The sequence below is a fragment of the Haliaeetus leucocephalus genome, unplaced genomic scaffold (assembly GCF_000737465.1).
Source record: "Haliaeetus leucocephalus isolate CR32 unplaced genomic scaffold, Haliaeetus_leucocephalus-4.0 Scaffold251, whole genome shotgun sequence".
NCBI classification, from domain to species: Eukaryota; Metazoa; Chordata; class Aves; order Accipitriformes; family Accipitridae; genus Haliaeetus; species Haliaeetus leucocephalus.
The window spans coordinates 3010240-3021943 of NW_010972687.1; the positions used below are offsets into that span (position 1 = coordinate 3010240).

The window sequence follows — 11704 nt, forward strand, 5'->3', positions numbered from 1 at the left end:
GGGGGGGGGACAGAAGAGGAGAAGGGGGAGGAGGAGACTTGTGTTGGGGAATAGTTGCTGACATCATGTCAAAAAGCCAGCAGAGAAAGTTGGTGATTCTGGCAATCCCAAAGCATGCTGAATAGAGACACAGCTGAGTAAATTTTAGTCTATGGCACAGGTTACTAAGTTACATTATATAGGACTTGATATCCTGTGTTCACAATCAACGTGCATAATTTACTGATTTTATGCACTTTTTAAAGCTCAGTAAACTGAAAGGTAAATAAAATTAAACATACCAGATTGAAGTGGCTAGATATGTAGTTGTCAGGATCATAATCAAGTTAGCCCTAATAATTTGGGAAAATAAAAAATCTCAGTTCTAAGCCCTCTGAATAGCAGAGTATCACTTAAGACAAGTGAGGTGAAAATATCAGTTTCTTATAAAATGCTCGTATGTCTTCCACTCCACAGTGTATCAGCAAGGACTCTGAGATGGGAAGGTTTTCTTGAATAAGCAGCTGATTTTATGTAACAGTGAATCTGTTCTAAACCCATGTCTGGTTAAATTATCTAGTTGCAGGTGAATGTACATATATGACCCACTGCTGAGGTTAAAAAGTAAGAACAAGAGCACTGATAGAAGTAATCCACTACCAAAATTTTGACAGAGAGCATAAAAAATTGTGGATATTTTTTCCCCCAAAATCCATGTAAGCCAGTTTTGCAAAGCCTTTCAAGAAACTGGTGTGAAAATAAGAAGAGTAGCAAATGGGGTTTTTTTTGGCTTAATATCACTTCATATGCTGCCCGCTTTGATGCTGCTGCTTCTGTATTTCTAGTCACAAGTTTGGACTCTGCTAGCTCTCTTACTAGCCAGTTGAAAAAGCAAAAACCAAACTGTCAGATGCCAGAGGCTGGCTCTTATTTTCCTTCAGCATGTGGTGGTCTGACTATGATCCAGACTTCCTGGATTGTTTCCCAGGCTGCTATTAATACTTTGGCTAGCTGGAATCTATGCTTCCTTTTGGGGATCACTGATGTTACTTTCTGTGGTTTGTTTGGATCAGCCCATCTTTGTGTCAGATGTGATCCTCCCTGTGTCACTAGATATTGGCCTGGAAGGTACATACCTGTAGATCCAATAAAAGCGTTGCTCAGTGATGTGAAAATATGCTGAGAAATTGCAGGAGATTATATATCAGCTCTCCTTTGTCATAGTTGTTAGTTCACAAAAAGCTTGCAAAATTTATCTCAAATACCCAAATGACTAAGAAAGAGAATGGAAACAGTGTAGCACCTGTTAGCAGCAAGGAGATGGCAGCTTCAAAGATCTTGTACATCCAGTGGAGTAGTACAGCCTGTTTGTATCATAAAACTCACGTATGTATCATTGTCATCTTTTCTTCTTCTGGTACTGCTGGGTATTTAGAAGAATTTACTCAGTAACTGACATAGAAGCTGTAAGCCCTCAAGTGGGTGTTGGCCAGAATGTGTCTCTGCTTGGAAAAGTCATTATCTAAGGAGCACAGCACCAGATTTTCAACTGTAGAGCTGGATCTTCAAATGAGCTCAACCCTAGTGATGTGTCCAAATGCTGTGTGTCTAAATGGGAGTTGATCTCTACCTGGAGAGAAGATACATGTGTATGAATGTAAAGTCTGCATTTATCTCCTCGCTTATGTTACTGAGCTATGGAGGTGTAGTTTTCCCATGTTCTTGCTGTCCTGTTCTTGCTGTCAAAACCAGGTTGATCCAAGCACTGGTAAAATACTGCCAGTTGAGATATTGGCCTTTTCAGCACCAGCAATCATGCTATTCTCATCAGCAGCTTTAGTGCTACCTTGAGTTGTTTTAAGATACAATCAACTTGTTATTTCAGGGTTGGGAACCTTTCCTTTGTTAGGGACCAAACTGGACTTTAAGTATAGCTGGTAGGCTGTATAAAAATACATCTCAGCAGTATTAATTCACCTCCAGCACTCCCCCAGGCCTACCTTGTCAGCTGTGGAGCTCTCCTCTTCTCTCCCTTCTCCACAGCCAGCACTGTGCTCCAAGGGACTGTTTCAGCACACATCATGGCCAACTCCTGTGCACTACACAGTGCTTACTGCATGTGTCACTGCAATTATGTACAGCACTACTCTGCACCACGCTGTGCTGCTTTCCTCTCCTGTCCGTGACCTGTCTTATAGTAACCATGATCACTGCCTTAAAGGGAGGCATCCCTCTGGTCTGTTTCCAGCTGCATCCCCCACCTTGCATGATGCAGAGCTTTCCCTGTGTCTGCCTTGCGCCCAGTTTCTGCCCCATTGCTGCAGATGTAGAACACCTTATGGTGGGAGCAATGCAGTGTATTGAGTGGCACATTTGGTGGCTTTAGGTGTAGAGAAGGCTATGGGAAGCTGCAGGTGCAAAAGGGTACACACAGAGGACAGGCTGAGGAGGAAAGGGGCAGGGAACTGGCAGAGTCATGGAAGTTGGAGGGAGTGAAACAAGAAATGTAGGGAAGAAAGATTGATGGAGGTAGCAGGGTGGAGAAGGAGATGGGTGTGACCATTTCCAGTCACTTCAAGGCCAGGATCCAGTCACCAGTTGCTACCCTTTTCCTGTTTCATCTGAGACTGAGGTAGGAGCAGCCAATATAGACATGATGGTTTTAAGGGAGGGTGTGAAAAGGTGGAAATAGTCTCTTAAATGTAGTTGTGTGTTTTCTAGTAGACATTTTCATTTTCACTGCTGGCTTGTCAGAGAATGGCATTGCCTCTGCTAGGAGGGAGAGCCAGCTAGGAGCTGCACATGTGGGAACAGTTGTAGGTGCAAGCTACAGTCACTGCAACGGGTATAGCTTTACATTTATATTAGCAGTTCTTACCTGTGAAAGGATGGCTTTATTTGTATTTCTCATTTATAATTGCTTACCAAGGTGGATTCATGGCACAGGTGAATGTGTTAACATTTTGTGGGTCTTTTAAATTAATTTTCAATGCACAAGTATTTTTTAAACTGGATTGCAGTAACTTGTAGGTTCATCGACTTGATGATCCATTTTGCAGTGTGATTGTAACAGAGAAAGTATCAGTGGACAAGACCATCAGAATGTTTCACTTTTTTCTTTTGTCTTCTCTGGGAATTGCTACAGGCACAGCTGATTGCACAGTCCATAGGTCAAGCATTTAGTGTGGCCTACCAGGAATTCCTGAGGGCAAATGGAATCAACCCAGAAGACCTTAGCCAGAAGGAATATAGTGACTTGCTCAATACCCAGGACATGTACAATGATGATCTGATTCACTTCTCCAAATCTGAAAATTGCAAAGACGTATGTCTCATTTTTTTTCCATAATAGCATTAAGCTGCTCTGTACCAGTTGCAGGCCCATGCTGGCAGAAATCAGAAAACCATTAATACTTCCTATAAATGACCTCAGTGAGTCTAGAATGTTCTCCCAAGTAGGACACTCTGTCATCTGTTCTGTTTCAAAGGCAAACAGTGAACCCCAAATTTATCAGCAGTGAAGTGATTTACCATCTGTCTGTGTTCTTTTCACCAAACAATTTTCAGACACGTTTGAAAATGAATTTAAAACAGATTAACAGATTAGTACAATTTAACAGATTACAGTAAACACTATAAAATTTATAAAGGCACAAGTGTTTGTGAAAGTGGCTGATTCCAGACTTTAAGGAGTTATATTTGCTGAAAAGATTTGCAGCTTGGTTAATAAGATGAATCAGTGCACTACTGGAACATACAGATAGTGGTTTTCCAGTCCTCAGTCATAAACTCTTGCAATCTCTTCCTGTTTACCTTTGTCTGCCAAAGCCCATGGCACCAGGGTTTCTTCCACTCCAATTTCCTCTGCTGATGTGCAGAAATACGTTGTGAGGAGTATTGCACACTAAGCAAAATCTATATTATGTAGTGCTGATTATTTCATGTTTGAATACAAATGAAACATAGTAAAATGTGTACTCTATTTTGGTTTGCCTTTGAATCAGGAAGGCAGGTTGCAAATAAGGAGGGGTATATGTTTGTTGGTTATATGAATGTTTTGGCGGGGGGGGGGGGGGGGGGGGGGGGGGGTTTGTTTAATAGCGTGGAAAAGGTTTTTTTTTTGAAACTTTTTCTTATGATACAGGTTTACATTGAAAAGCAAAAGGGAGAAATCCTAGGTGTAGTAATTGTGGAGTCTGGCTGGGGATCCATTTTGCCTACAGTTATCATAGCCAACATGATGCATGGAGGACCAGCAGAGAAGTCTGGGAAACTGAATATAGGGGACCAGATCATGTCAATCAATGGGACCAGTTTGGTTGGTTTACCACTCTCAACGTGCCAGAGCATTATAAAGGTATGGAGGATGTTTCTGGAAGTTACACATTTTAAAAATGTTACATAGTAGGTGAGCAGAAAGTAGAACTCTTAAGTAAATTCTTACCAAATGTTTGTATAGCACTTTCCAATTCATCATCTTTAAACTACAGTGGGAATTATGCTACACCAATTTTCTGACTCCCAGAAAGTGAGCTGTGCCATTTACCTGTATCGACAAGGACTCTGTGCAGAACTTCATTCCACAAGAGAATATTTTGTTCAGAAGGAAGATATTACCAGATATACACTTAAAATTTTATGTGACAAATGGAGGCACAGGTACCTCATATTGTCCTAGGCCATATTAGCTGTTTAAATGCCGCCTAGTATCTGGCTGAAATAGAGCTGATGCTTTTGTTGTTGTTCTTTGTAACTATTTTTAAAACATTTAAACTTTGAATTAAAATCCTCTGTAGAAACTTTGCCCGAGTTATTTGAAAGTATGATGCTTCTCTTCACTTGGCTAGATGGGATATTATAATTAGAAGAGCTTTCTTCTGGTTGTCAGGAAAGTATGTGACTGCAAAAAGCATGCAGGTCAACTGGAACTGAACAGTGACTGGGGTAGCTGTAGCATGCAAAGGAGTAGGTATTTAAACATCAAAATTTCAAGAGCTGGAAAGATGCATCACTAGGGAATGTTTGAGGTGAAGCTATATGGACTTTGTTATTTATTGAAATAGCCCCACGGAGCTCCTGTAGTGTAATGCTGGTGGTGTAATATACAGAAATTCTCCTCTGATTTCTAGGAATATGCCTGTTAAACTTACTTATTTGTTTAGGCAACTTTCTGGTAACAACTTGTATATGTAATATGTTTTTTTGCGTGTTGTACTTTTTTAAATTGCAAAGTAAATTTTGCATTCACAAAGTAAATATAGAAAATTTTAAAAATTTACAAAGTAAATTTTTATTTTTTTTGTCCATGGATTAGTTTCTTAATACTTGAACTAAGATGTTTGCTATAAAGACTTCCCATTCTGGTTTCCAAAAATGTTAATGCTGAATTCTGATGACTAATAGATGCATACATCACTGAACCAGCCATTTTAGATTCAGTGAGTAGAAATGATAGCCTGGAAGTGTAGCATACTAAAAACATGGCAAAAACAGTCTTAGATTTGTGAAGGAAGGAAAAAAAAAAATCATATTAAGTATCTTTGTGCCAGCTTCAGTGGAACAAAACTCCCTGCAAATTTAGGCTTTTTGTGTTAGCTGTACTTGTTTCCTATCCCACATCAGTTTTATTTCTAAATCTGGTGTGTAACACTTCTGTGATTCAGAGCCTTTTCAGGTAGAGTTCTGTTGTGCTTATCTGTACTTTCTCAAAACAGAAACAACCAGCTTTGCTGTTTCCAGCTTCTGCAGACCTTTCTCTTCCTCACTGATACTGCTGTTGCCATAGGAACTGCTAGCCATTTATTTTGTCTTTCTAAAGAGAAGACAGTCTGTATGTTTGCAGGTCTTCATAACCATACAACTGGAGCTGTTCATATAGTGCTTCTGATAACACGTATATATACCACTGCATGATCTAAGCACACATTTAGATGTGGCAGAAGTATCTCAGGATTTCAGATTTCTTTAGCATGCTGTAAAGACCCATATGAAAAGATAAGAATATTGTATAGATAAGAAGAATATCTTGCAAGCACTTCAGATAAGAGAATTTCAGTATTATGGATGTAATCTCTGCTACTAATTGACCATAACCCAATTGGAAACTGACAAAGTTCAGAAGCTTTCCATATGTGGTGGTTATTCCCTAATTGTATTATGCTACTTGTATTTTTTTCAGAAGCATCTGGTGCTGGCTACTATCTGAAGCAGACTCAGGGACTAGATAAGCGAATAAGTTGGTCAAGTGATGCAGTTGTTTTGTTGCCAATCATCATATATTACCAGTCTGCATAATACTGGAAATTAGCCACTTTTGAAATATACGGGCTTTCTGTCAAATTAGAAGATTATTTGTTGGTGTACACATTACTTTTTTTTTCAAGGAATACATATAAATAACTTGCACATTCGTCAGGAAAGTAAAAGCACAATGATATCAACTCTGTTGAGGGCATTTAACCTAAGTGAACTCAGATGACTGAAGGTAAACACCTAAATTCCTCATAGAAATGTGAATCTCCAGTACTCTGCGTGACTCCTGCCCTGCTGGATTTAGAACGCTGAGGCAAAAGCCCCTCAGACTTTTGAGTAAATATCGTACCCACAGCTTAGTAGAGGTTGATTAGTCCCTGTCTTCTACAATGTGTGTTTTGTGAAGACCTTTGTATGGAAGATGAATGGCCCTTGAGCATGTATGGTGTGCTGCTAACTCCTCCAGAGTGCAGGAGTCCATAGTCGTGCAAGAGATTGAGTTCAAACCTTCTTTCTACTGAGAGTGGAGTAGAGGCAGTTCCCACAGCCACATGCTTTGTCATTTTGTGTTCACATGCCCCTTCTCTTGGAGCCACTTTCAATAATGAGCCAAGCTGAGCTCAGCACTGTGTGGAAGTGGTGGCAGCTCTTTCCCATGTGATGATTGCATCCAGTTTAAGGCACTGACAAGAAAACAGACTCTAAGGCACTTCACCCTGGCAGGATGCCAGTCTAGTTATTCAAGTCACTGCTGAAGCTGGAGTTTAGCTCAACAGAATCAGCAGCAGTAAACTGGATACAAAGACTTCAGTGTATTACCTTAGCTATAGTAGGAATTATTTTTCAGAGTTCACCTTTTGAAGTCAGTGTCAGACACCTGTTAGTTGCAGTGGGATCCAGATTTCAACTGTACATATAAAAGGAATTCTGAAGAGTTACTGGAATTGGTAGGTGTTGTATTAAGTAAGGTGGAAGTTGCTGTATTCTTTATAAAGCATTTCTTTCTTGATGTGGATTTTTTTAATGTATGTATTTATGGCTAATCCTTTGTGTGAATGAAACATTTCAGAAAAGTACCTTAACAATCTCTATGAGCTCTGAATACTTGAAGTTGTACAAGGGGTCAGATTGCAGTTATCTGCATTTTTACATTTGAGTTTTTGTCGAGTCATACAATCACAGAGTCTCGGAGGCTGGCAGTCACCGCAGAAGCTGGTCCAGACCAACACTTTGGTTTAAAGTACAGCAGGTTGTTTAGGGCAGTAACCACAAGGGTTTAAATAACTCCAAGGTTGGATCCACACTCCACAACCTCTCTAGGTAATCTGTTCCAGTGTTTTACCACCCTGAAAGTAAAAATAAATTTTCCTCCTTCAATTTTCTTCTGGTAACAAGGAGTTAATGATGAATGTAATATAACTCTTTTAGAAGAGAAGAGGAAGGGGAATTAGGAGCACTGCTTATAGAAGCATGGTATGAGCAGGACCTGCCGTTTGCTTGACAGATTTTAATATATCCCATTAGGGAAGCCACTTATTTATAACTATCTTAGCTACTTATTTAAAATTTTATTTCCTATCCACAGTCATTGGCTTTTTTGTTGAGCTGCACAGACCTGTTCAATATTCTTTTTACACACGGTTTGTGTTATCAAATAAAGAAATAGCTGACAGGAAGCTAGGTTTCTTAAAACAACTGTGTGAGCTTCTTGGCAAGAAAAATTTGGTATTTTGGTATTGTATCACTCATTTCACTGCATATTCTGATGCTTGTGTCTGGCATTCAGTGATCAGATTTTCTTACAATGCATACAAAGAGCTGTTTATTCAGAGCTGTTCCCATGTCAATATTTTAATGCTCCCCCTCACCAGTGCTTATAATAAATGTTTCACTCAGTCTTTGGCAGCATTTTTCATGGTGACTTCTTTTCACAGGGTTTGAAAAACCAGGCCCGGGTTAAACTGAACATAGTTAGGTGTCCTCCAGTAACCACAGTCTTGATAAGGAGACCGGACCTCAGATATCAGTTGGGCTTCAGTGTGCAGAATGGGATTGTAAGTAACTTCCATACTCTCTGGTTAAGCTTTAGCATACATGAAACTTCTTATCCATTTGTGGGTAAGTTTCATTGTGGGAAGAGGGAAGCTGCCATTTTCTCTCTTACAGCAAGCAAGACTTTGCACGTGTGTTAAGTCTAAGATATGAAAGCTGAGTTAATCAGTTATTTTTTGTCTTTGACTCTACTTACTTCACAACTTCAGAGTCAGCCAGAGGAACAGAAAAGCTGTGTTAGGTTAGAAGAACAAAAATCTGTAGCAAAGGCTGCTTTCAATCTGCATCATTCATGTGTCTAACCAAACCATTGCATGATCTCAAAAGAAAAAGACTGTCCTTGATCCTCTTTTGTTGTAAGGCATCTGCATCCTGAACATTGTTAAACTGTGGTCCTTCATATACTCTTAAATTTCCAAACCACAGCACATGTGAAGTTCAACACAAACAGCCCTTTCTGACAGTTTGTTCTGCTCTTGGAAGAGAATATCCAGTATTTATTTGTCACTAACAAATTCTGCTTTGAATCGGTGATTGATTACATTTTAGAATTTGTTGCAAGCCTCTGTGTTTAAATGCTGATTTACAGGTTACAGGCAAAAATGAGTAATCTAAAGTCTCCTTTCCTTATCCAGACCCTGATAAATTTGTCCTTTCCCTTCCAGATCTGTAGCCTTATGAGAGGAGGTATAGCAGAGCGAGGAGGTGTGCGTGTCGGCCATCGGATCATTGAAATCAATGGACAGAGTGTTGTAGCAACACCCCATGAGAAAATTGTTCACATTCTCTCAAATGCTGTTGGTGAGGTAAGAGCAGACAATGTGTCTAGGCAATATAACATAGTTCATTGCTGTTACCTGTAACAACTCGTGGAAACCAGTAACAAGTGGTGTCCCTCAAGGGACCATACTGGGACCAATACTTTTTAATATCTTCATCAATGACATAGACAGTAGGATTGAGTGCACCTTCAGCAAGTTTGCAGATGACACCAAGCTGAGTGGTGCAGTTGATCAGCTTGAGGAAAGGGATGCCCTTAGAGGGACTTTGACAGGCTTGAGGAGTAGAACCATTTGAACTTCATAAAGTTGAACAAGGCTAAGTGCAAGGTCCCACACCTGGGTCAGGGCAATCTCCAACATCAGTACAGACTGGGGGGTGAAGGGCTTGAGAGCAGCCCTGCAGAGAAGGACTTGGGGGTGCTGGTGGATGAAAAATTGGACCTGAACCAGCAATGTGCACTCGTAGCCCAGAAAGCCAACTGTCTCCTGGGCTGCATCACAAGAAGCACGGCCAGCAGGTCGATGTGATTTTCCCCCTCTACTCCACTCTCGTGAGACCCCACCTGGAGTACTGTGTCCAGTTCTGGGTCCTCAGCACAAGAACGACATGGACCTGTTGGAGCAAGTCCACAGGAGGGCCATGAAAATGATCAGAGAGGGCTGGAGCACCTCTCCTATGAGGACAGACTGAGAGAGTTGGAGTTGTTCAGCCTGGAGAAGAGAAGGTTCCAGGGACACCTTATTGCAGCCTTTCAATATATAAGAGGGGTCTTATAAGAAAGATGGAGAGAGACTTTTTACCAGGGCCTGTAGTGACAGGACAATGGGCAGTGGTTTTAAACTGAGAGGGTAGATTTAGATTGGACATAAGGAAGAAATTTTTTGTGATGAGGGTGGTGAGACACTGGAACAGGTTGCCCAGAGAGGTTGTGGTTGCTCCGTCCCTGGAGGTGTTTGAAGTCAGATTGGACAGGGCTTTGAGCAACCTGATCTAGTGAAAGATGTCCCTGCCTGTGGCATGGTGGTTTGGACTAGATGGTCTTCAAAGGTCCCTTCCAACTCAAACTGTTCCATAATTCTGTGATTCTACTTCTATTAGCCTGGTGCTATTCAAATCTAAAAAGTGGAAGTGAGAGCAAGCCAGCACACCGTTTCTTGTATTATTTACCTGTAGTTCTCCTATGTTTTAGAAGAACCCTAATCTGAAAATATGAAGTGTCCACAACTTTAGATGGTTCATTGATACTAAACATACTGTTTCATAAAGTCACCACCTGCAATACTTTAATAAGGGTATGAAAACTCTCAGGTTTTACCTTTCCCTTCTGTCCTGTATGACCTTAGCTAGTTCCTTCACCAATGCTTTGTTGTAGTATGCATGTTAGGAACATTGATTAACTTGCCACGTTTCCTCTAGATTCATATGAAGACTATGCCAGCTGCCATGTACAGGCTGTTGACTGCGCAAGAGCAACCAGTTTACATCTAAAGCCGACATTTCACCATCACAATGTGCATGGAGGATGTTTTTCCTCACCAGTGCTTGTCTCTCTAGTGCTGCATTTCTGTGTCTGAAGAGACATTTCTTTCTCTCTCTCTCTCTCCTTCACAGACACAAACATGTTGTCTTTCTCTCCTCTCTCCCTTTTTCCTCTTCTCCTTACCATTTTCCTGTATTGTGAAGGGGCAAAATACATCTATGGGACTATTTCAGTTGCATCCTTTTACAAGTGAAACTTCATGCACTTCCACATGCAAAACAGGAAAATAACAGCAGCATTATTCACAGCAGGACTGACAAAGAAGATTGACTCTGCTTCATGCTACATAACCAGTTTTATTTTTGTAGCTGTAATTTGACAAACTGAGTAAATTAAATGTTGCTGAATGAAAGATGTCTTTACCAAACAGATAAAACTATAGGGTGCAAAGTGTTCTGTTGGATATCCTGCATGTGACTTTGCTTTTCTTGCCCTATTTTCCCACAGGCACTGAGCTCGATATTAAAAGTTTATGTCTGTAGGGAAAGTAGAATACCAAAAGGATAGTTTTGCCCTCAGGAAGAATTACCTGCTTATGAAAACTCAGTAAATGCTGCTGTTGTAACGTGGTCTGTCCAAATACACACCTTTTAATTCCCCTCTGTCATCAGTTCTTCATGGTAGTAGGACCCCAAAAGGTACTCTGTGAGTTGCTGAAACATGTTACACTTGCATTACTTACACTAAGTAATTCAGGAGGCATTTTTTACAGCTGCCTCCCCCTCTCTGCCCCAGGTTTCTAATTCTTTGTTTTCTTCTACTTTGTTTTTAAATGCAACATGTCTTTTATAGTCCCTTGCCTGTTTTAGAGGTTAAAGGAGGGGGGGAAGATCTTTAAATATCTACAAGAGAAATAGCGAGGGGCTTTCCTGAATAGCTACACTTTTTCTAGGCTCTTTATTCTGAATTTGGTGCACACAGCCATGTGTGCCGATGTATATAGACATTTTTAAAATTGTGCTTGCTATTTATGAAGTTTGAATATAAGAGATCTGCAGACTATTCTAAGTAATTTTGTTCTCTGAGCCAGTTTTAACATATATTTTTGTCCAAAGACCTGTCTAATTTTATTGATTTCTCTTTAGCTCATGATATAGA

At 40.3% G+C, this 11704-nt stretch overlaps 1 protein-coding gene across 1 annotated transcript in view; it reads left to right on the forward strand.

Annotated features, from left to right (window-relative positions):
• Positions 1 to 10562, forward strand: part of APBA1 (amyloid beta (A4) precursor protein-binding, family A, member 1) — a 38663-nt gene extending 28101 nt beyond the window's left edge. The window contains exons 8-12 of the mRNA XM_010568612.1: positions 3125 to 3304; positions 4124 to 4336; positions 8166 to 8285; positions 8949 to 9089; positions 10483 to 10562. Of these exons, the coding sequence (XP_010566914.1) occupies positions 3125 to 3304; positions 4124 to 4336; positions 8166 to 8285; positions 8949 to 9089; positions 10483 to 10554 (726 nt within the window). The 3' untranslated portion in view covers positions 10555 to 10562. The remainder of the gene's footprint in view (positions 1 to 3124; positions 3305 to 4123; positions 4337 to 8165; positions 8286 to 8948; positions 9090 to 10482) is intronic.
• The last annotated feature ends 1142 nt before the right edge of the window (positions 10563 to 11704 follow it).